Source organism: Anarhichas minor, unplaced genomic scaffold, assembly GCF_050575085.1.
Source record: "Anarhichas minor isolate MPS153535 unplaced genomic scaffold, ASM5057508v1 ptg000155l, whole genome shotgun sequence".
NCBI lineage: Eukaryota > Metazoa > Chordata > Actinopteri > Perciformes > Anarhichadidae > Anarhichas > Anarhichas minor.
The window spans coordinates 1,736,583-1,762,918 of NW_027466601.1; the positions used below are offsets into that span (position 1 = coordinate 1,736,583).

Below are 26,336 nucleotides of genomic sequence, written 5' to 3' on the forward strand. Positions count from 1 at the left end.
AAAACCCTCAGTCATATATTCTTACATCTATTTGAATCTAATGAGTACGAATGAACTGTGTGGATCTGTATCAAAAAGCCTGAAGGGTGGTAGTCACCGTTAACCGGTCTCGTCCCCCGTTCTGCGCATGTCCTCTGCGGTCCACACACTCAACTGGAAGCTGTGGACACAGAGAGAGAGAGAGAGAGAGAGCGAGAGAGAGTTAACAGGGGATTCATGGAGCATGTCACAGCACCAGTGTTTTCTATGTCTTCTTGTCCACGATGCCCTTTAGGATTTCAATAAGATGCGTGTGTGTTTCCAGATCATCACTTTCTTCCTCGCCGTCAACTTTTACTGCCAGCCGCTCGGAGCTCAGGGTGAGTCCGCCCGTGTCTTTGCTTCCAGCTGTATGTCATGTGTCCATTATACCGTCTGCGCCTCTAATGCATTTGGTTAACTTGCTGAAAAATTACAGAACGGTGTATAATTCAGGCCTAAAGCCATCTGTCGTTCGTGCCCTGCAGGTCGGGACGAACTTGTTGATTCACTGACAGCTGCCATCCCGTTAGCCCGAGATCTCGCTCTGAATGTAGGAGTGACAACTTCACGCCAAACTCCATTCACAAATCTGACAACGTGATATTGCCTTGCTTAGTAGTGGAGTTGAACACCTCGCAGACTGGTCGTCGCGACGTCTCCTGGATCACAAAAGTCCTCTGGTGAATTCGGGCAACAAAACGTACAGAAACCTGCACTTTTCTCAATAAAACGGATACATTGTATCCGGTAGTACACCGCGCTAGCTACCGCCCACCACGGAGCGTCTCGATGCGAATTGACTGTGGGAATACCGGGGGAAACAATTGTAAAAGTTGTCATTTAATCATGTTTAGTGTATTTATTGAACGCCGAATTAAAGCGTGCGTCTGTGATATTATATTAAGAGTTTTCGTGGTGATGTTTACGTTTGTCCTTTTGCCGAAAAGCAAAGCGACGATACCTTGAGTTAATCCATTACTGGAGTGAATGTTAGCATGACACTGTCCGTCTCGGAGAACGGGACGTCTCGGGTTAGCATGCTGTGGAGCGTTTTCTGACAACGGGATCATCTTTTTGGACGAGCCTTTGAAGTTTTCGGTCAACTATGGCGTCGTTATTATACGCGTTCCCCGGTGGGTTCCCTCTCCTTATGTTTGACTGCTGGGAGGCTGTAGCCTACGAGTTTTGAAAGTACAGTTACTCGGTTCCTTGTGTGACACATAGCCGGGGATAGGAAAGGAAGAGCTGACACTGCGGATCGGGGGAAAAAAGTGAAACTGGACCGTTACCGCGATGGCAAACGTTATGAAGAATGTAGCACGTTTAGTCCTCCTCGGTTATTAGCTAATACACACAACTTCTAGGGTTATTTTGTAAGACATTTTAAGAATCAACAGGACCCATTCTTCTATTCGGCATTCCTCCCATACCCTCAAAACGCATTTACTTCCATAAAAAACTTCGTTTTAACTTGTTGGCGCCTTATCCCCATATCATTCTCACACCAAAAAAAAAAAAAAGCTCCGTTAGTTTCGTGAGCACCGGCAAACTTTAAGCAGAACGTTATTTTTTAATTAATACCAGGTATTGATAGGATATCTGCACAGGTGTGTAGCTCTGGGTTTAGTTGTAAATCATGAGCTTTCTCAGGGGAGACAGACAGGAGACTTGGGACGAACCACTGCCGGCCGTCTTCACTGGGGTCTGGCTGCTTAAAGAAACCAGCGCATGTAAGCAGAATGCGTCTCTAGCCTCTCGAGGTGCTAATTAATTCTCTCGGACTCGTTGAGCTCGTCGGGCAAACACAGAGGTGTGCGTCGGTGCTGTTGGACAACTGGCCGTGAAACTGCTCTCACTTGTTAATTGATTGAGTCAACATGGAGCTGCCCCTTTGCACTTTGTTGCTACATTGTTTTTAGCCATTTGTGGAGGCGTCTTGTGAAGAGACCTTCAGCTGTTGCCACTCTTTAATATCATTTTAACTCATGTGTATCTTAGCTTCCCGTGGCTCGTGTTTTATCCGAAGGGGCTCCACACAGGCAGGGTTCTACATTAGTCTAACATGCTGGCTGTAGGTCTTTGATGTTTCAGTCCACATGGGTGCAGGATGTGGATTTGCTCTGGATAAATATCACTTTGCATCAATTTTTTTTGTTGCCTTCTGACACATCTGCCAGGAACATGAAAGCAACACAGCTCTTTAGATCGTCATTTGGGGTGCACATTGTCTCCCAAAGGCTTGTGACAGTAATACAAGTCTCACAAAGTCCCCACAAAAGGTGTAATAAATTACACCAGTGGGAAAGTGGTCTGGCCGTAGGAAGCTAATGGCTTATCTTGGGACGTCCTCCCCACACTTATTTTTGTGTAGAAATGCCATACATTCCATACTTCTCTACCGAGGTTTTGTGAAAACTTTGTTTCTTTCATGTTGTGATTCGGTTATGGAGGCTAACCATGAGAGAATGCATCTGGAACCAATTTTGCCTCCTCAAAGCAGAGGGGGAAGAGGAGGGGAAGGAGGGAAGTGATCGGCAGCCCCCTTTTCTTTCCATGTCCACTGTGAGCAGGCACGGGCCTGAGTCCCGCAAACCTAATTATAGTTATGTGAACACAACATTAAAGTGCAGCATACAGAGTTTCATTTCTTGGCTATCCCTTGGTATAAGCTATTTGAATTGACTATGTAATATAATGTTTTTTTCCCACTGGCAACCCGTTGCTAGTGTTTTGTCAAGGCTAAATATAAATAAAGAGAAATAAACCCAGTAAAGATGTGACATAGGATGAATCTCCTAACCCTAACCAAAGTGCCTTCATCATTTCAAGTGTTGATGGTAAAAAATAATTTTCTTTTCTTTCACTCTCAAACAAAAAAAAGTATTCTGTATATATTCTTTTTTTAACAAAAACGTATAGCATGGCAGCCAAACCAGCAGATATCTCCATCAATTATGAAACACACACACGACAAACAGAACATATAAAGTAGAGATGGAACGATGTAGGATTATATCGTGCATTGTGATAACATACACTCAATATGTTTTAAGATCGTGGTGAATTTCCGTTATCTGGATAATCGCAAAATATTGTCAATTGAGTGACTCGAAAAAAGCTGTCAAGTAAAAAATAGTCTGATTTAAAAATACAATGATGATCTGTCATGTAAGAAAGAACAGACTCATGCAATAGTGTTGTTAATTCATTGTTAGTCGTGTAGAGGGACTTTAAGATTTATGATTACCTTATATAAGATATATACGTTTGTTTTTCACCCAAAACAATGTCTGTCCATTTCAAGATGGAATAAGAATATTTGTTTCTTAAGAAAATGTAAGATACATTTATTCCTGCAATTATTGCCGTTTTAGGAGTTTTACACATATTGTGATCATAATCAGGATAATATCGTGAATTGCAAATATTTTGGCCAAAATAATTACATTATCGTCGTATCGTCCCATGTCTAGTACAATTGTTTTCGTAAAATGTATGGATGCTGGGTGATATTGCAGCTCCAGTTAATCTACAAAGCTTCATAAATTGAGCTCCATATTCTGTAAAATATTTTTAGGGCCCGAGCTACCGACGTCGGGCCGCGAAGGCCCTATTGATATTGTACCCGTTTAGGTAAACGTACGCATGGTTGGAGGACTTGCCATGCATGAAAACTCACCAAATTTTGGGGACTTGTCAGGCCTGGTGAATATAGCCATCTGAAAAAGAATGCATCTTTCTGTGTTAAGAAATGGCTCTCTAGCGCCCCCTACAAGTCGGACCGGCGACGCCCCTCGGCCAGTATGTCTGATTGACTTGAAATTTGACACACACGTCCACTTGAGCTAGAGCTACAAAAAAGCCAATCAGACCCCTAAGCTCCGCCTACTTAGATTTTCCGCCATATTGAATTTAGTGTAAAACACATTTCTGCAAACTCCTCCTCCATGCTGGGTCCCATTACTACCAAATTTGCTGTGGATCATTACTGGATCTACGTCATCAAAAATTATCAAAAGCTTTTTGATATCTCTTTTCGTTTACAAGATATGTACCAATAAACTTCTTAGGGGCGTGGCTTAATATCAATACATATAACTTCTCAACCGTTTGTCCTAAAATTACCAGATTTTCAGCATATGTGCACATTGCGTCCTCTAACATACCCTGATATTTATTTTGCATTCAACTAGGGGGCGCTAGAGTAAACCCTCGAAGTTGTGCTTTTTGTCACTTTTTGCAGATTTCAGCCTTCGCACTTTAACGAACTCCTCCTAGAGATTTTAAGCGATCAACTTCTACTTAGGTCAGGATGCTCTTAAGACCTTTGTGATTAAAAGTTATCAAAATAGAGAGTTTTCATCAAAGAACCTTGACGTGGCGTGGCGGCCATTTTGCCTCATTGTTTATGAAAAAATAAGTTCTTATAAGTTGTTATAACTCCAAGGTACATTATCCAATCCGCACAAAACTTCTTATGCATGATGCTACTTCAAGCCTAAACATACTTTAATTGAAAACAATTCAATAACTCATAGCGCCGCCTACTGGCTAAAGGAAATGTCATATTCTATACTTTTATTTATTTCTCCTAGCCAGGTGACTTCATGAGTCTCAAATTTGTTAAGAATAGCCTTAAGACATTGATGATGCATCATCATCAATATTGTGAGTTTTTGTTGAATGCTGTTGCCGTGGCGACGCATCGTTCGCCATGAAAAAGGAAGCTGATGGTTTAGTGGGTTGGGATGCTCAAAAACTCATGGAACTTTGTACATGTGTCACAGGTCATATGAAGAAATAGTTTATACAATTTTCTTTATTGGCCGTTTTAAATTGCCTCTATAGCGCCCCTACAATATTTCAAAAGAGCAGCCCCAGCGCTACGTTTTGGCTACATATATGAAGCTTGGTAGGCACATGTGTCCTATGGAGACTTGGAGAAGTAGAGTCATTTTCTCATAGACTTCTATACAACCAGAGGAGTCGTCCCCTGATGGACACTAGAGAGAACGCAAGTTTATGACACTTCTGCATTGGCTTCACTCTTTACAACCGGAGGTTGCGGCCTGATTTAACACCTGACTGACTGTAGCTGAAAACGTTTTCCCCTCTGTGCCTCACTCTCTGTGGCAATATGCCCCTCATGTCATTTCCCATTACACACACAGGATACAGTAGGTCAGGTCTGCCTCCTCCCTTGATTCTGCGAATTGAATATGAAATGAGGGGGCAGGACAGACTCTACCATCTGGAGTTGTGTGTGTTTGACATCTGCTCTTTCTCTGATAGGATTCAGGCGTTCCGGAGGTTTCCTGGATGTGTGGCTGTTGTGTGTATGTTACCTAGTTTACATCTGGTCAACATGTGACAGGCCACTCAGGCTCCTTACATAACCATATACACACCAGAAAGTAGGATAAACTTTACTTATCAGTGAAGAACTATTGCGTTATCATTTAATACTTCAAACATCGATGAACACAAAACTTCCCTCTGTGATGTTAAAGATGAGCTTTATATAAAGGACGATGTCAGGAAAATTATGTCCTAAATAAATTATAAATTGATACGTCTCCATATTTTCTTTTGTATGCGATAATCCATGCAGCAGTCTTGCTCCTCTCCCTGAATTCTGCTCACGTCTCCCTCACAGATGTCGGTCTGAAGCGTCTGGCAGACAATATAAATTCTGTACAGACGGCAACCTCCAGGTCTGCAAAGTGAAGCCAATGCTGAAGTGCATTGAACTTGCGTTCTTTTCTAATGACCATCAGGGGGCGACTCCTGTGATTATATAGAAGTCTATTGGAAAATGACCATACTATCATTTGATTTATTACCTCAGTAAACATGATGTAACACGTTCCTGTTACCACGGTGGGTTTCCTAGGCACAATGACGCCAGCACACTCGTATAGCGTATCTCAAAGTACTTTATTTTGCCACAGTTCAAGCTGGTCTCGGCCGTGTGCTCTGCCGCCGTGCATTCGAGCGCCCAGCCGTCGGCGATGTCGTCGGGCTGTCTCTCGCTCCCACCGTCGCTCGGCCAGCCTGTGTCCTGTCCCGCGCCTCCGTCCCTACTGGTGTTTTTATAGGAGATAGATACAATCAGAGATTGATTACAGCTGAGGCTGATTACGCCTCTTACCGGCACCGTTCCCTGAACCACTCCCCCCACTACGTCCCCTCTGCAGCTGAGCCCAACCACGCCAAGCCACCACACATGAGTTTATGGTCTCAATCACAAGTCTTCTTCAATAAAGCATGATGTTCATTTAGTAATTTAGGGTCCATTCAGAGTCAAATAGACCAAGTATGCTTTAGGGCGGGGCTACTGTGATTGACCATTCGCTACCAGAGATGCATACGGTGGCAATAGCACGTTGTCGCTCCTCCTCGGTGCAAATACGGTCACTTCCGTTTACTGGTTGCATAAAAAACCAAGATGGCGACTCAAGGCTTCAAAACCGTAGTCCTCAAACCAATCGGGGACGTCATGACAACTACCTCTACTTCTTACTTATATGGTTCTGTATCAGGATCAAGTGAATGTTGCACTCATCAGTGTCTCCCAGTGAGCGCTGTCAGAGAGGCTGAGGGATGTTTTTCATTGTCTCACATGTCACTGAAGGACAGTACTCAAAGTTTTTACATCTTAGTTTGTTAGCATTGGGATCACTATCAAACCTCCCCGAATGTCAATCCTCTTCTGTGAAAAGGCCCTGAAATATATTAAGAGCATACCTTGGGTGGAGAAAAACAATGATGTGGTTTATCTGCTTTTTATTTACATGATAAATAACAATGCATAGGGTTGGGGGAGGGGGATCTGTTTTCCACCACATATGCTCTGTTAATCCTTTAATGCTCAGCTCCTTATGGCAAATCTCAATGAATCAATGCACAGGAAGTGACCTTTGATCTCCACCCATTAAACTCTCCCCCCATGGAGTCTGCCGCGGCTCTGAGGAATGCAGGAAGGAGGGCGGTGGCATACGAGAGGCTCCTCTGCTCTGAGCATGTGTGACTGTGTGCTTGGGTTAAAGTGTGGGGGGGGGGGACCCTAGCGGCCAAACCACATAGCTGTTTTTGAAGTCCGTCACTCTCGAGTCTCTCAGAACACATACGCCTTCATTTCATGTATGACGCGTGTCTCGGTTCATGGCCAGGCTGGGGTCACATGCGATTTTAGAGGTACCAAATCCATTACGGTTATTTATACCATGACCTCCATTGGTTTGGTAACAAATAGACGTAAAAATAAACACAAGAATGCTCATTCAGTGTTAACGTACGCTTTATTTATCACTGTCCATGAATAACTATAATTTACAATTAAATGTGAGGTTACATTTCTTTTTAGTGATGGGGGCCACAAGGGTCCAGGTTTCATATCAATTCCCTCGCAATATGCTTACTACTTACCAAACACATGCATTTCAGCCAAAACCCTTTTATTTGAATACTTCCGACTCTCTCAGATGAGTAGCGTGCCTGTGCAAGTGTGAGACTGTTTATGTGGAAGGGTTTTAAACACGCACCAACCTCCGGTTCTGCCGATTGAAGCCGATGCTTCATGTCTTAAACTTACATTCTCTCTACTGTCCACCAGGGGGCGACTCCTCTGGTTGTATAGAAGTCTATGAGAAAATGACTCTACTTCTCTCTTGATTTATTACCTCAGTAAACATTGTAAACATGAGTTTATGGTCTCAATCTCTAGTTTCAAGTCTTCTTCAATACAGCATGATGTTCATTTAGTACATTATGGTCCATTTAGAGTCAGAGAGACCATAAAGCAGAGTATGCTTTAGGGCGGGGCTTACTGTGATTGACAGGTCGCTGCTGCTACCAAAGACGTATACAGTGTCTCTATGTAACTCTTCCACAATCCAAATATGGTCTTTTCTGTTCATTGGTTGCAAAAAAAGAAACAATGGTGACGACCGACAATGTTTTCTTCAAGAATTCAAATTAACACTGGGTGAAGAATTGGAAGTTGCAACGATGAGGCAACCATATCAACAATGAAAGCAGACGTGATGTTCAGGTTGAAGGATCTACAAGGTCTCTGCAGTGAAATTAATTTCCACCAGTAGCTTTCTGAAAGGAGCAAAGATACTTTTTAGAACAGTAAACGCAACGCCATGCTGTGGAAAATGGCCGGCAGTGATGTAAAATATATGCAGTGTGTGTGGTTAGTGGGTAAAACCACAGTGTTTGCTTTGAGACGAGTTCACTGTAGTTAAGGGGAGAAAGAAACGGTTACAATACCAGATATGAAAACTGCATATTCACAGTTCTCTAAAGCTGGTTTGTTGTATATCTGTATTAGGGTTGGGTACCGAAAAACGGTGCCAATATGGCACCGGTTCCTATACGTCCGGTATCTACCGGACCGAAACGCAACGCAGATTTCGGTGCTTCCTTTCGGTGCCTGAGCCGATTGAAATACTTTTTTTACACTACTCTGATGACTCCGTCCTGGCAGCAGGACTCGCTCATAGTATTATTACAACGGGGTACTCGCTCATAAGCACAACATCCACAGGCACGCGAAAGCTTCTTCTTCTTCTTCTCTGAGGTGTAGTGGCGGTTGGCAAACGACGAATTGGCGCATTACCGCCACCAACTGGTAAAATAAAATAAGTCATGAGACTTGTAGTATTTTGCCAGAGAAGGCAATATACAGTATGCTCATATTTCTGCAAAATAATTGCTGAAGTTTGAAGCTGTAGTGTGTGTACAGAGTGTGTGTGTTTTGTATTTATTTATATTTATTTAAGTATACTGTAAACTGTTAACAGTTAATATATTGTTCATAGTTTGAAGTTAAAAAGTTTGAAGCTGTAGTTTGAAGCCAAGCGTTTTGTATTTATTTATATTTATAGTATACTTTAAACAGTTAATATATTGTTCAATTTGAAGAAAAAAGTATCGTTTTAGCACCGGTATCGGAAAAAACCCAAACGATACCCATCCCTAATCTGTATGGTTGAGAATGATAAAACAGTGCGCCTCATTGAAGAAGCTCTCGTGCAAACTGATTTAGGAGAACTCGCTGCCTTCCCCAAATTTCTAAGGTACGAACACAATTCACGGATGGTCCTGTCGTAGGAGTCATGTGACATTAGTCTGCTGTTAGTTTTTCACTCATGGATTGTATGTTTCATTATTCTTCAAGCATTTTTGAGTTAGAAAACCCTGTATAAATTACACTTCATAATTATGTTGACATGGTCCTGTTTGAATACAATTCTAAATGCATTCATATAGCCTAACAATTATCATTATTGATGCTATTGTGTAACGCTCCAATGTAAACATGAACATCTTAAATGATTTGGAGTCATCGGTCACCTTACTGTGGCGAGGCGTTCTTCATATGGAAACATTTCTTTTTAATTCCAGTGGTCGTGCGACCATCAGGTGACACGGCACTAACGGCACTCCTTATTCTCCCCATAGAGCGCTGCAGGGATGACGGATTCTTCTGTGTCAACCAAGAAGTTAGCATCACACCTGTTACCTCGACAAAGAGCCAATGGGGTTTTGGGATTTGTACAGATAATAAGCTCTGAGGCAAACGCACGTTTACGGTAGTTACACGTTTTGTTCAGCCAGATAATCTTCACCACTGATTTCTGAAGGGTAAATGCAATCAGCAGAAGTCTCAAGCTAATTCTGGGCTATGAACGAACTACACCAAGGTTGCGTGACTTCACGTCACCACCACTGAGCTAAAGGAGGACTAGTCAGCGTGATGAGGTTACGTAGTCCCAATTAGCCCCTGTTTTGTATCTATTAAGTATTTTATATCGTAGAACAAAAGGTTCAAATCTCTTAAACTTGTGTTAACCACAGACCTTTTTTCAGGCATCAAACTAAAAACCAATAAAAGAACAAACTTTGAGACGAGGGAACTGGAAGTGTAAAAAGATTGACTTGTTTCTGGATTTTAGGACTCATTTCTGCAGCACTCTATTCCTCCGCTGAAGCAGGTCCTTTAATTCTGCTGCTGACACGGTTAAACTACTTTTCTTTATGGTTCTCTGAAACCAAGACTTCAACGTAGGACTTATGGGGTAGGACGCTTGGGGCTTTAATTATGCAAATTTGCAGATCTGTGTTGTCTAAAGTTAGGAGCGCTTGCTGAATCTGACGTGAAGCACTCTTACGAGACCACCGTACGAAAAAAATAAGAGCAAGTTAAGATGGGAATATAAAGATGTTCTTGCATGATTTTCTGTGTTTGGGGGCAGCTCATTCCATCCACTGCCATGCCCTCCAGCCCATTTTTTCATCAATTCACATGAGTTAAAGGCACTGACTGAATGAATCGATCAATAAGCCACTTTCATCTAGAAAAGTCTTTATTCAGTTCATTCCAAAACCTGCAAATGCCCAGAAAAAAAAAAGAGTTCCAAGCCCCACTGTTATGTCCACTCCTTCCTTCCACTCATACATGAACACACACAGGAAACTGGCTGGCAGGAAACCCAGAGTAATGTTACAGTTAAATAGAAGGGGGGTGCAGTGAAATTCCTCTCCTTATCGTCCCAGTAGCTGGCTCACGTTCGTGCGCGTGGCTGCTGTTTCCAGGTTGTTCGTCGTAGCTGAAACGCTGCTTTTTCTCCGTATGAAGCGGAAGCAGCGGCGGCTCTGATAGGTGGAGAAGAATAGCTCTCTTTAATAGCCCGCATGCTGTGAGAGGTCGGGCTAGTAACAACAGAAAAACAGGCACTTTCCAAGCTGGTTCAAGATCTACGGTATCCTCACTTGTGTGTATTCTTCTGTTCTGTTCTGTTCTATTATAGACGGGGAACGCCAAACCCTGCTTTTGTTGGAATGTCGATGAGCCGTTAAGTATTCAGTTGTCTAAATCGATTAAACTGCGGTTGACTATGAATGTGGGCTATAAATCACTGTTTGTTGTCAAGTAGCAATCCTTTTTAAATTGTTCATGATGTGACTGAGTTTAAATTGTGTACAGCTTCTTCTGAACGCATCCATCAAAAATACTAATAATAACGGAACATCTTGGCAAATGGGTTCATTGTGTCCATCAACGTTCCCTCAAGGCGGTTAGGAGGATGTGTCCAGAGTCATGGCTGAATAGTTGGACAGAGTTCCTCATTTGTTTATCTCAATTTAAATGGGTGCTATTTTGTCTTGATCGTGACCTTTACCCTCAGCTAGTTAACCTAAATTCTGTAAGAATGAAACCATACGCTATTTACACGTTTACACAACTAGATCCGTCAGCAGTTGTGAATTGGTCCAAATCTAAGCACGTCATATTCCATTTGTAAGCTGATCAAGCGGGACCTTTAGGATTCAGAGCTGTAGAGCAGCTCGTCGGTGTGTGATGCTAACGTTAGCTCAAGCTGCTACAGCGCAGGGCTTTCAAGAGTATCATTCAGGGTTGTCAGTCAGACATCCGAACATTTGTCTTTAGTATCAGATGATACCAAGCAGGAGTTAACCATAAGATGCTGAATGTCATCTTAACATAGCACTCATTAAAAAAAAAAAGTGTGTGTGTGTGTGTGTGTGTGTGTGTGTGTGTGTGTGTGTGTGTGTGTGTGTGTGTGTGTGTGTGTGTGTGTGTGTGTGTGTGTGTGTGTGTGTGTGTGTGTGTGTGTGTGTGTGTGTGTGTGTGTGTGTGTGTGTGTGTGTGTGTGTGTGTGTGTGTGTGTGTGTGTGTGTGTGTGTGTGTGTGTGTGTGTGTGTGTTTCCTTCGCATATCTCGAGAAGTGTTCATCCGATCTACTGCTCAGCAGACTGAGTCGAGCATGTCGTCACCGACTGCAGTTCACTTCAGCTGCCGGATGCTGGACAAACTCACTTTACAACCAAACTGTTTATACTGGCGCAATGAGCCCCGAGCACACACAAAGGCAGAATGAACTGTGAAGAATCAAAAAGACACGGAGTGTAACCGGCAAACCTCCACATTGCAGGGATTGTAATTATCTGTAAACTCATATCTCATATTCATGGTCTACTTTATTACCTTTGTACAAGTCCTGTAAAGACACAAGTCAAGTATTAAAAGCATTAGAAAGAAACGGGCTGAATATCCTGTAAACTGTTTGATTTGGCTGCAAAATATTTACTCAAATATAGATTTTTAAGACCTCCTGTTTCCAAAGCATTAAAAACCAATTGTCCTTCTTTGTATAATCCCTAGACATGTAAATAGTGTTTTTATCAGTGAATATTTGTGACAGTCACGTGATCGGGCGCGCCAAGTTACTAAATTCAGAGGTGTACGACCAAGCGACCACCTGCACTCTCCATAGATGAGAAAAGGCCGTGATGACGTCATTTTGTGGCCAGCGCGCCTCACTTCAGCTTCACTGCAACGAGCATAAACTAAGCTTCAACGGGCGGTTCTCAAGCAGCACTTCAGCCCGCTCTGAACCAACACACGTTCCAAACAACCACTGCGCTAGTCTTTCTAAATGGAAGCTAAATTGGTCATTTTTAGAAAAGTAGCTTTGGGTACTTAGAAGTATAAAAGAACAAGAAATTGCATCATTTCTGATCCGTTTGTTTCAGAAATGATTTGTACAGTACGAGCTTATCATGGTTAATACTGTGTAGACCATCAAACCAGCCCGGAGTTTACTTTATAGTAAATAATGGCAAATTAAATGATACATTTGGGGAACAAAAAGTACAAAAAACATATTTTCCCTTCATTGTTCAACCTTCATTAAAAACTTCATGATGAAAAGTGGTCAAGACGATGCACGCTGCTGTTCCTATAGTAATCTCATAACTTCACACCCCAGCGAACCTTTAGATAAAAAAATATATATAATATTTTAGTAATCCTATTTGTACCTGTCATGATTAGATAGCAAGCATGTGTACCTATGGTTTGAAGACTTCAACCATTGATTTATGTATTTCATTCATCAAAGGAGGATTTATTTGTCTGCTAGTTAGTTAACAGCAAGCCCAAACAACCAACCTGACACTGATCCAATATGAAACGGACATCGTTGCCTGTACAGAAGTTGTACAACATTGCGTGAAACTTTGAATGTGTTGCATTCCCAGCTCTGATTGATCCACTCCACATAAACCACAATGTTTTCCACCACAGAGCAGATACTCCTCTAGATCGGCTCATAGATGCTCACCAGCTGGCCGCCATTGGTTCACACCAACCTTTTTACACCACATCCATGTCACCGCTGAGATTCAGATTGTGACTTAATGTGGAATTCTCATGCACTGCTTTGTTATTGCCAGCAACAAGATGGCTCTTCTTGCTGCTTGTTGATCTCTCTCGTGTCTCTTAGATGCTGTATTGTTTGTTTGGATGTGAGCTTCGCACACGAAGCACAGAGACAGATAACGGTGTGAATGACACTGATGTTTGTGGTTGGATGCTGAAAACTCAATTTGGCACAGAAAGAAAAACACTGCTAATGTGATTTGCAGGTGAGACTTTGAACGCAGACACAAAAGATTTAATTTACCCCCCTGGTGTTTTGAGTGACCCCCCCCCATGTTCCCTCTGGAGAGACCGCATGCTGACACATCCCTTATCTGTGGGAATAAAGAGTGTGTGTGTGTGTGTTGTCAAAGGTACTTTGATAATTTTGCAACATTTCTAAATTCATCGATCTGTTAAAGCGTAATTGTGTGTTCACACCAAACGCGGCGCCGCGCTAATCGTGTCATTCGCGCCGCGTTACTCGCCGGAGATCATTTGTGGTCATTCGCTTAAATTGCACCATTCGCTCCAGAGGGGGCGTGGCTTATCGCCCTGGAAGCCGTTATTAACTTAAGCCATTTATTTTCGCCATCAGCCATGGAAGATATAACCTATTTCTGCTTAGTACTTGTGGAAGTTTCAGATATCCCTGGAAACTAAACGCAGTCTTGTCTGGGTTCATAACATAGTCCGGAGGAGCTCCGTGGATTTCATCAATTTGCAATAAACGGACAAAAAGGGACGCTGAAATAACGACATAATGATGCCGATTTGTAAAGAGTTTGAATTCACGTTTTGTTAGTTCTCTCCGCAAGACGACAAGCAAATCACTTTTAAAATGCTTATTTCCTCAATGGAGTTCGGATCGATCGGTGCTATTCTATGCTAACATTGTAGCATCTCCATCAGCACTTAAAATAACGTCATCTAAGCATAAATACGGCAGAGTCTATATATTGTTTGTACATATACACATAGTTTGGTCCGGTCTCTATTGATATGAGGTATCGTAGAGCTCTGGGTGAACACAGACGGCTACAGTATTTGTTTCCTGATTCAACAACGGCAGTCAGTGATGACAGGAGAAACATCTCAACGCTGATAGGCTATCGCGCAGCAGCATCACGCCATTTTTCGGCGAAGTTGAACAATTTTAACTTGCGTGATTGACGCAAATTTGCGCAATTCGCGCCGCGGCATTCTCGTTAATCGTGCTGTCACTCCAGTCTCATCGCTTCTGTGCATAGACTTTGTATGTAATCTACTCGCAGGAATAATTCGCGCCGCGTTTGGTGTGAACGCAGCATAACCAAACCAACCCCAAAAAAACAGTGGGTATGAGAATTTAGTAGTGCTGTTGATGGATTCAGGTCTAAATCATGATCCACACAGGGCTGAATAACAATAATAAGAGCACAATCATTTAATTCCTAATAACTGAATGTGTGTGTTTTCTGCCAATAACCACCATCGATCACAATGACTAAGTAAAAAGATGTCGGTCTACATTGACTGTGGGATAGATGGATTTCTGCCATGCAGTTGCAATACCAGTACTCTACCCCTTCAGCAGCATGTATATATTGACATTTTTAGGAAAAACAATTACACCATATTTACCGTTATGGTAAATGATACCGTGATATAAATGTGAAGCCGTACTGCCCAGCCTTATGGGTCCTAAATTAAAGCATGACACGCTCTCAGGGGGTAGGGGCGCTCATGTTAAAGGAGACGGAGACAGATGTCCTCATGTTTGTTTTCCTTTTACACTCATTTGCAAATTAACTAACTTTCCTGAATATTAATAATCAGTATTTTTTTCTTCAGATGACATGATTGAAATACCTAATAATGTTTCGAGAAGAAAAAAGTCAACATTTTTGTAAGTTAAAAGATAAGAGAGTAAGATGAGGGTTAAACAGGGGAAGTGCCACAGAATCATTTGTCAATCATTTGTTTCACAATCCTAACAAATTGGAAGTGAATGAGAGCTAAGTGAACAGTTTACAGGCACTGTGAGTTCAGTAAAGACGCTCATGCACACCGTTGTGCCAGCAGAGTTACAAGTCACACAGCTTGTTTGACCGACTGCCTGTGTTGTTGGAATACATGAATTTATTATTATTTATTACATTTTTTTTATTCACATTAAGGTCGCATGTATGAAGGCAAATCACTGTCAAAATCCGAGGGCGCAAATGAGATCCGCGCGCGCGAAAATCAAACAGCCGCGCGCGTATTTTACTTTGACGAGCGCTTTTACGTCACTCCGTGAGCAGAATTCGCTCGCTCGCGAGTCTTTTTCCTGTTCGCTCGCGAGCAGTTTTTCTTTGTGACAGTAAGTGGGCGGACCCAGTCACCATTGTATCTCTACATCTAATTGGTTACAATCCTCGTCTTGGGGATAGACCGGATATCACTCTGACACAGACGCTAGTTCTACATCTCAGCATGTTCTACATTTGTCTGACATGAGTCATTTGGACGTCTGAATGAAGTTCAACAGTGTAGCCGAGGGGCCGACTACACTGTGCTCTTCATTCCACAGACCACAGCGTAACAATGTAGCTGAAGGGGGGGGGGGCCTGTTGTGTGTATGCTGAGCCAGAATTGGGCCTGCGCTCATTAGCAGCCAGCCCCGGGGGCCGCATACTGTACATGAGTGAATGGCCTCATCATCCCTCACCCCCCTGCCTCCCTCAAATTATTATGTCACCTGCCCTTGAGAGAGAGAGAGAGAGAGAGAGAGAGAGAGAGAGAGAGAGAGAGAGAGAGAGAGAGAGAGAGAGAGAGAGAGAGAGAGAGAGAGAGAGAGAGAGAGAGAGAGAGAGAGGAGAGAGAGAGAGAGAGAGAGAGAGAGAGAGAGAGAGAGAGAGAGAGAGAGAGAGAGAGAGAGAGAGAGAGAGAGAGAGAGAGAGAGAGAGAGAGAGAGAGAGAGAAGAGAGAGAGAGAGAGAGAGAGAGAGAGAGAGAGAGAGAGAGATTCTCTCAACTGGATACATTTCAGACACTTGTTTGAAATCATCACAGATTTTTACACTTTTTTTTTTTTTTTTTTTTTTTTTTTTTTAAACACTAGTGGATTAAAAAGCCACACGTAGACAAAGTCCACATTGAGAAACACGTCCCATCTGTTTTTGGGACGGTTTTTGTGTTTTAGGAGCTGATGTCATTGAACTGTCGTTCAATATTTTTGGAAACGTACTTTTTTTGCTTTCTGTCCATGGGTGATGTAGAGCATTGTGGATATGGATGTGCTTCACGTTGGAGATAACGCATAGCGAGTGTTAAGTCAAGTCCAAAGAATAATCATTTGACAAATAAATATTGATTTAAAAAAGATTTGATTGGTTTTAAAAATGACTTTGGAGCGTCGTTGAGAAACGTAGCGTAACACAATAATGATTTTATCTCGACTATCGGTTTTTCATAAACGTTGGAAGCCAAAATCGTTATTGAAATGAAATAAAATAAAATAGATTAATGGCCCAGCCCTAGAATGCAGGTAACTTGTTATACATCTTCCCTTCTCTCTGCTTTCTCTGTCGGTCAGACGGGGACATGGTGAGTTCATGGCTGGGCTCACGGTATTGAATCAACACCAATGACATCAAGACTCTGAATCAAATGGAGTCATCAGATTCCCAAACATTCCCACCCCGACTAATCACGTCCTGGCTCATGTTTGAGAAGCGGTTTGTAATATTTGGGGTGAATAGTTAAGAGATGAATATAAGACCGAGATGGTGGGTGATTGTAGAGCATCCTCTGTCCCACCGACTGTATTTTACTGTGAGAGAGCAGCTCAGCACCACCGTGGTAAAGTGTCACGTCAAGTCTACATACTAAAACCGAGCCAGGTCCCTTACTGGAACCCTGGACGTGGGCTGTGGTCTGGAGCTCTGCTGCCAGCCAGCGCCCCCTGTCCTAGTGTGTCAGGACATGACGTGTATCTCCACCAATGGTAACGCTGTAACCTGTAATGACCTGACGGCAGTATCACAACTAACTCACCCATCTGTCTGCAGATCCCTCCTGTTGCCAACATGCTGCCGAGTTCTCACCTTGCAAAGAAGCTTGTGACCAGGTAAAAAACACACACACACACACACACACACTCTCTCTCTCTCTCTCACACACACACACACACACACACACAAGCCCCCTCCTCGGCCCATTATAGTCAGCCTATGAATAGAGGTTTTTGAAGGGGAGTGGGGGTAAACTTTTATTTTTTTTTTGTCTTTTGGTTCTTTGAAGTGAAGAAAAAAAGTCTCACCCTGTTTCAATTGGGAGCAGGTGACGCTCTCCCCCTCCCTCTCTCTCCCCCTCCCTCTCTCTCTCTCCACGTCTGTCTTTACGGTCGTAAAGGAAGCTTTTTCTCTGCGAGCAGCAAACGGGCAGAGAGTTCAAACCTTCCTCGTGCTTTTGAAGTGAAGAGGGAGGCTGGACAGAACTCGCTGTGCTCTTAATGGCCGACACCAGCGCTTTGCCAGCCAAAGAAAGAGAGAGGAAACTGATTGAAGAAGACATTCGATGAAAAGATGGAGATGGATGTCTCAAAAGAGAGGAAAAAGTGGTGGGGAGGTGATAAAGATGAAAGAGATGGAACAGGATAGATAATGGACTTTCAGAAGTGTAATGGCCTCAGAACACCCCTCAGAGGTTGTGCTTAAGGTCTCGTGTGTGTGTGTGGGTGGGTTTGTTCGGGTGTCACGGGTGGGGTTGGGTGTCGATGTAACCACCAGGACCATTTTTAGCTCTAATGGAAGCCGCCTTGCGCCTGGTTACACCCAGAAAACGAGCCGTTCTTCAAAAGGTGCGGGTGGTCATACATAGAACCCAACGGCTGTTTGAGAAATACAGATGTGCTTCCAAGCTATTTTTGATACTGCTGGTTTGGAACATTTCAAATAAAAGAAAGTAGACTTGACTGTCTGAAATGTCAGCACCTGGCTACTGAAGTATTACCAGGAATGTGATTTAATATTATCACCTCAAACAACCCAAAGAGTGTCTTCTGCGTGGATTTGTGGTCTCCACGTATAACAGCCTAAGTTGTATAAATGGAGATAATGGCTCACTTTCGGTTTGTTTTGCCTCCGGGGCCAAAGTTGATGCTAAACCTTCACTTTACCCAGCGGTTAGGAAGCAAGACATGACAATGATCTTGAAGGAGCTGCAGCATTTCATGGAATAAGAGAAAAACGCCAACTCTCAGGCCTCGATGACGCATAATTGGAAAACAGCTGCTTTTTTTCTCTTAGCCGCCCACCGCTCGATGAGCCCGGCACCAGAGAAAGAGCCCATCAGTCTGCCAGCCGGCACTTATTCACCTTTCATACACGCAGAGGGAGTCTTACAAACGGCCCGTCGGTTTTCAGAGTTGGTCTTTTCAGAGAGAGAAAGTTCTTCTTTGATTGTCTGCCAACAAATCACTGTCGCTCGGCTTGGCGGTGTGTTTTTCTGTCACTTCGGCGGAGATGCCAGGGCACTTGGAATAAGCAGTGGATGAAGTCACTGTCGGTCTGGATTGCTTTCCTCCGATGCAGTTGCTTCCAACAAAGACCAGTCCAAGAACACCTGATTACAAACACATTACGAGCACCTGGAGCCTGGCATGAAGGAGCCGCTCCCATAAATGATTAAAATGGACAGCGGCGTACAAAAGCAGAACTCCATGCTTCAGCTGTTCTTCTTTTTACCCAAGTGAAAGATTAGAAGGCGCTTTAGTAATCCAGTGGGGATATACAATTGTAACAATTAACGGAAATAGGGCAAATTGGGAATGTTCAACACATACCACAACCAACACTTCAATGTGCATTTAGACGATTGGTATGATTGGCCTCCACCACACATCTGTCTCTTTAGCTGATACATGCAGCAGTGTTGCAGGAATGAGTCAGCATTTTTACACTTCCAGTTACCTCCTCTGGAAGTCAATGGGTTCTGTGAAAGTGTTTTAGTTAGATGCCTGAAATAAGGTCTGTGGTTAACACAAGCGTAAAAGATTTTAACGTTTTGTTGTGAAATACTTCAGTAAACACCTCTTTCTTAAAACTCGATAGCGTCCTAAATAGGCGGTTGCTAACAAGTGGCTATATGAGACTACGTAGGTTGTTGGGGACATTAAACATCACGTCGAACACATCAAGCTTATAGGTTACATCCACACTACCACGTTTTTGGTTTAATAAACTGCATTTGTGTCTAGGGTCCAGACTACTGCTGCGTTTTCGAACCCCCTAAAACAGAGACGTTTGAAACCGCCGGTGACGTCGTTTTAGTTTGAAAACGCCGGGGTTTGTTTTTGTGCGGACGGGCAAAAACCATGACGGACACCCATGTTTGCTGCTTGGTTGGGTCTCATCACTCATCATGACCCCTATCACGTGATCCTTTTCCAGAAGAAAACCAACAAACAACATCAGCCCCGACTACCTGTGGTTAATTTCAACGTTGATAACGAATTAACGGCGCCGCTGACCTTGTTGTTCAAGCTAACAGCCGTTGTGCAGTTAAATTCTGTATTTTACAATGCTACTACTGCCTACATGTGCCGGGGGCAAGCTATTATTATCAGGACGGAGATCACTTTTGTTTTATAAAACGCTGTGACTGCCGACCATCAAGCATCTTTTGGTATTCTTTGCCTCAGTCAGTGTTGGAATCACTGTGACGTCTCAGAGCAGTGGAAAGGGAAGAGACCTCCGGTCCTCCAGCGGTCTGAGTGTGTGGAGCTGTAAATCTCACCCACTGGGTTTCATGACTTCACACTTCAGCCAGAGACTGCTGGCAGCGGCTGCGTTCTCCCAGGCTCTCGCCTTTGTATGTTCACACAACACTTGGATGTGTTATGGCTGAGTGTGTGTGTGCGTGTGGAGACACACGCCACAAACTTGGATGCCATATTGCTGTCTCAGAGAGCATATCTCAGAAGTGTTGCGACTGACTTCATAATGCAACACTTTCCCATGGCCCGGACACATTCCTCTGTGTGGGGAAAGATTATGCACGGCCAAAGGTGCAACAAGTACATTTCTACTGTCTCCTGGATCAAGGTCAGCATAATATACAGTATGTCGGGGTCTTGATCAGTTCCAATAACTCAGTAATAGAGTCGGGGAGTGTTCCAATGGCGAGATCCACAAGCCCCTCTTTCCTTAAAGGAACAGTGCGTAGCTTTTAGGGGGATCTACTGGCAGAAATTGAATGTAATATGAATAAGTGTGTTGTCTGTAGTGTAAGATCACCTGAAAATAAGAATTGTTGTTATTGTTGGCTCAGAAGGAGACGTTTATATCTATCTATGAAGAGCAGTCTATAAAGAGAGTCTTTAGGGAACTGCCGCCATGTTTCTACGGTAGCCCAGAACGGACAAACGTCAAACCAAACACTGACTTGGCTCATGCGTTTTCCTGCTTTCTCGTCAGCCACTGTAGTTTCAGCCGATTGCTATCTGCAAATGTGCCACCAGTTGGTGGCAGATCCTACACACTGCTCCTTTAAAGTGAGAATACAAACATACACCTTCTGAATGTTGAAGTCTTCTACGACTGACTTAACTGCCTTGTTAACTCGTCGTAAAGCGCACTTCATACAAACTCTACAGAAATTAAATAAAGCGTATTAAATCACCGTCTCTGGTCTGAATAAATCCTTAATTAACCGAGTTCGATGTGAAAACATGCCGACTCTGCACACTTTGCACCCTTTTTCAAAGTACTGTTTAGAGGTTAAGACTGCTTAATCCTCACAAGTAAACCGGAACAAATTCATTCAGCCTTTTGTACCACTTCTTCTTCTGCTGCTTTTTTGTGATCTGGCATTTTGCTCAATTCATTCTGTAGCTTCTGAGCTTGAGCTCGCTCAATTTCCAGATAGCTCTCCAGCTCCAGCTCCACGTTGGTTTTAGCCACTGCAAGCAACTTTCTTTCAGCACGGAGCTCTGTCCATCACCTTTGACTACTTTTGAGCAAAAAGCATCATTGATGTAAACACAGAGTCCGCCTCTTCTCGTCCAGCTGTCCGCCCGTCAATTTGAGCTCGATCCGGATTCACAGCACTCACCAACCTCCCGTTGCTGGGTCAGCCTGACAATGCAATCACTGACATTTTTGACTTTCATTCAATTTTGTCCAGAACTTTTTGACTACTGCTTCATTTGAAAAGCTCTTGATCGACAGCTCAACTAAAGCATTATTCACTTTCCCCTCAGGATGAATTGTAATAACTTTGGTGATCCATCCGACTCTTTTAACAAATAACACCAAATATCTGCATTCTTGACAGCAATACAACTATCGGTGTATCACTCCATTCCGTCTCGTTTGTGCCATTGTATTTGACTCTTCATTGTGGTCGTCAAATGCATTTGCTTGCCATGAAACCTTGTATTGCAGCTGTGTTTGAAAGGTGTTTGAAACTTCATCAACCGGCCCTGCTGTAAGTTCTTCAGCCACTTTAGACTCCTAGTAAAGCTGCAATATGTCTTTGAATGACCAACAGGCAGCTCCAGACAAGAAACACTACCAACATGTAAAATAAGCTGAATATTTTCACGACTGTATATGATGTCAGAGTGTGTTGAGCTTTGGCTCTCTGAGAAGACGGAGTGCCCTTTAAGATGCAAGGTGGTTGAACTAGTAAATGATTGGTTTGGTTTCTACAAAGCACATGTACATGGATTTAGAAGGTGTTTTTATTAAGTCAGTGTTGTTCTCCCATGTCGCAGCTCGCCACTATAAAGAGTGAGTCTCGTCTAAAGCATCTGCTCCAGAGGTTACCCAGTTACTGTCCGGAGTTGATGGTGAGTACACTTCCTCTATTACAACGATGCTTGCTGTATTTATTGATCAGCTGTTTGTTTATTTGGGTTGGGATGTAATCATTCACCCCTTCTTGCTCAATACTGCACTGCAAAAAGTGTCTTTAAAATCCAATTGGAACAAAAAAAATTGCATTCAACTAAACTAAATAATTAAAAAGAAGTGTCGATAAAATGATGATGATGTTTACTAATCATTAGCAATGCTATAATTTATGTTATTTTATCTTTTGTGTGGGTTTTAAATAATATATTCTATCGTAGCTGATGGCAAACAATCACATTCTACCATTAATACAAGTTTATTGCTGCAAATATTACATTTAATTTACTATTTTAGGTCTTTTTTTTATAATTACCAAATGATTTGGGAAATGATCTCTGGTAAGTGAGATCCAAAACACACCTGCAATGCTGATCGCCGTAGGTGCTGCCAAAGAGAACTAAACGGAGATCTTCTAGACTAACTTTAGACAGGAAGTGGGTTGGTGGTTGTGGTTACTCGACTACTGGAGCACCTGGTTAAACCACACACACACACACAGGCTCAGAGCTTCCTCCCACCATGGGTAATTACTAAGCAGAGAGGCTGGTTTGCTGCTTGTCCCCCTCTCTCTCCATGAGCCACACCAGTAATTAGACCGAGGCAGTCTGAAATGAACATGTGTCCAGTTCTTATTCAGCCAAACAGATGCCCAAACACTGTAAGCTATTGACATGCATTTACCGTACAAACATGATGCACTTGTGTGTATTATTACAGCTGTATTGGGATTGAAATGTTACTTCTAAACATGTAACTGGTAACATTTAGATTTAGGTCTTAGTGCTGTCACGGTACCAGAGATGTTGGTTTTGTTGCCATTCTTTGAGCCTGATTAACTCAATAAAAACATTTGTGCCATTTTCTTAGTAAATCTGGCCCTTTGTCATGAATACTGGATATGTTTTGATACTGAACATTAAAAAGAAATATTCAATTTTATAAGTAAAAAAACAAATTCCAGCTCACCGAGAAGAGCAGAGAGGTAAACAAAGGCAAAGAACACAACACATCGCTGCTGTTACATAAACAAGTTTAGAAAACGTGAAAATAAAGAGCATGAAAGTTCATTCTTAACACTAAAAACAGCTATCGACAACTTCAGTTGCCATTGAGATGGTTCAGTTGTCATCATGTGACCTAAGCGTGAACTGACCAGGCGGCAACCTCTGGTTCTGCCGAGTGAAGCCAATGCATTCTCTCTAATGTCCAGCAGGGGGCGACTCCTCTGGTTGTATAGAAGTCTATGAGAAAATGACTCTACTTCTCTCTTGATTTATTACCTCAGTAAACATTGTAAACATGAGTTTATGGTCTCAATCTCTAGTTTCAAGTCTTCTTCAATACAGCATGATGTTCATTTAGTACATTATGGTCCATTTAGAGTCAAACAGACCATAAAGCAGGGGATGCTTTAGGGCGGGGATACTGTGATTGACAGGTCGCTGCCGCTACCAGAGCCGTATACGGCGTCTCTACGTAACTCCTCCGCATTCCAAATATGGTCACTTCTCTTCATTGGCTAGAAAAAAAACCAACATGGCGATGGCCGTAATCCAAGATGGCGATAGCGAAATCGCCGAAATCGAGGCTTCATAACGTTAGTCCACAAACCAATGGTTGATGTCACGATGACTGTCTGCTTTTTTAATAGTGTATATAAGATACGCTAGTTCATTTTAGGTTTTTTGAGCTGAAAATGGAGACTGTGAAAGAAACACTGCTTAGTTGGCCTTATGTAGGTCATATCAGACTGTAACAAAAAGAAAGCTTTCATCGTACACGTACACACAAAGGCTCTCTGGGTAGACTGGAGGGATCTCTGCTTCTGCTCATGTAAACGGCAGCATTATTCTTCCTGTCATGTTGTTGCCTCATTGGCCCCTGCTACATCACAAATCATGTTTATGCCTCATGTAAAGACACCGTTACTCCCCTGCACCGCCTCATAAATGATGCTGACGCCCGCTGACGGGAACCTTTGTTCCCCAGCCAAGAGACACACGGAGGGAGTGTTACCAGTGACGCGCTGACTTCACACAAAATGATCTGTGAAAGCATAAGGGCATGAAAGAGCTTTTTTCCTCTCTCTCTCTCTCTCTACCTACCACACTTCTTTTTCCATGTTTGCCCGTGCTGCTGTCCCTATCTGCGCCTGTCTCTCTGTCCCAGACGAGCTCGTTCGTGAGGATTAATCCCACGACATCTCACCACAAACCCAACGGGACTTTCATAGGATTCATATGTTTTCCTGTTCTCCATTGTTTTGATGCAGAGAATGTCACGGCCGTTTCTCTGTGAAATCAGAGAAAAACAACATTTACGTCTCAGTCGATAGTTCAGTATTTGTCTTCACTGGAAAATATTGTTTTGATAATACTTATGTGCATCAGGATTTTTTCCCTGATCTCACCTAAAGACGCCTATGCATCCAACTCTGTGTCCTTCATCAGTTCATTAAAGGGCCAGTGTGTCAAGTTATGTTGTATTCGGACGTGTTTTATTAAATCTTAAGTCGTCTGACATTAACCCTTTCTTCTACTTTGCTTTCTAGAATGAACTTTGGACGTGCATCAACTCTTCACTCCCAGGTGAGAGAGGAATTTTGATATTAAACCGTGTATGTGTAGCGTTTTAAAACGGTTTCACTCGCAGCGTTGGTATCCGTCACCACTTTAAGGGGAGTAGTATTGGTACTGGTATCGTGGTTTTTTTAAAACCACACCCAGCCCTAGTCACGGTCCAACGTGTGTGTGATGTTCAGCTTGTTATGGGCTTCTGCTAAGTGGCAGAAAAAATAAAAGATGAATGCTGTCACGATCAGGCTTTGCCTTGTGTGTTCTGTGTGTCTTTGTGTAGCTCCACCCTCCTCACTCTACCTGTCACTCCCTCAGCATCAGCCTAACTCCCTTCACCTGCCTCTAATCAAGCACTCCCTCCTCATCAGCACAACTCCCCTCACCTGTTCAAGCCACTTTATAAACCCCTGCCTCTCAGTCACTCACTGCCAGGTCACTGTTCATACCTACCCGCCCGTTTTTGCTCGTCCTGTTCCCGGTTTCCCAGTCTGCCTGCCCTGCCTCGTCCTGCCGGATATCCCCCCTCGTCTCTTGTCTCGTCCTTGGATTCCCTGTTGTGTTCGTGATTCATTAAAACCCTTTTCTCACTGCATCTGACTGTCTGCACTTGAGTCCTCCATCATGCCCAGTGACAAATGCTGCTTTAAAGACATGACAATATTTTTTATATATATTTTGTAGTTGTGGGAAAAAATGATTTAGTTAGGCACATGGTTGTTTTAATTGTCTAATAAACACACTTGAAAACCAATCCCAATGTCCACGATAACGGACACACGGACTTTGAGGCGTGTCTCCACTAAATTCATAGCGTTGTGACAAAACCAGAGGAATGCAAGCCTAGGCTATATTACACATCTGGTTTATTCATCAACCATTTCTTTAAATTCTGCTTTGATGGTGCTGTTTTTGAAATAATACAAACAGGTTAATAGATTGTGACTTGTGGCCAGAAGCTTACACGTCATTCCAGAGTGCCGTGTTATTGTGAAAATATTATGTACAATCATAGACGACGACGACAAGGGGGTTGGGTCTTTAGACTGAGTACTCATCATATCTATATGTCTAAACTTACTGTGCTTACAATAAATCAAAAGGAGACACCTTGACTCTAGGAATGACACGAAACATAACATTCAGCCGGGCAGTATCTACTGTGTGTATCTGGTTGCATGAGAAGTAATGGTAGAGAGTGAAGCTGTTACAGCTGTGAGCGGAGCTGGATCCGACCAGAGCAGAAAGCAGGCCCCGGATCAAAGGCCTAGGTCCTGCTGCCTGTGCTCGGAAACAAATGTACCTGTCAGAAGCCTAATGGCCTCCAGATCGGGAGGTATTGTTATCCTTTTCTTTTCTTTTTTGCACTCATTAAACACTGGCGTCCAGACAGCCTCGGGACTCCCTCAGATCCTGTCGGGCTCCTGAGATATCGCCGATTCTCTGATGTGCACCGCATCCCTTCATTTCTCAGAATGCCTTGCTAAATGTTGTGGAACTTGTTGGAGCTCAGCTTGGAGCACAATAAATAGTAGAGGGTTTTTATAGTGATGTTTTATGAGTTCTTAAATAGACGAAGCCATTATTAGAATGCATCATTGCCGTTTCACGTAACCTTTATGTTTTA

The 26,336-nt window shown here is 42.9% G+C and overlaps 1 protein-coding gene across 1 annotated transcript in view; it reads left to right on the top strand.

The window, feature by feature from the left end:
- Nucleotides 1–217: 217 nt before the first annotated feature.
- Nucleotides 218–26,336, top strand: part of reck (reversion-inducing-cysteine-rich protein with kazal motifs) — a 67,169-nt gene continuing 41,050 nt past the window's right edge. Inside the window, exons 1-4 of the mRNA XM_076085425.1 lie at nt 218–359; nt 17,289–17,347; nt 21,998–22,072; nt 24,688–24,724. Of these exons, the coding sequence (XP_075941540.1) occupies nt 287–359; nt 17,289–17,347; nt 21,998–22,072; nt 24,688–24,724 (244 nt within the window). The 5' untranslated portion in view covers nt 218–286. The remainder of the gene's footprint in view (nt 360–17,288; nt 17,348–21,997; nt 22,073–24,687; nt 24,725–26,336) is intronic.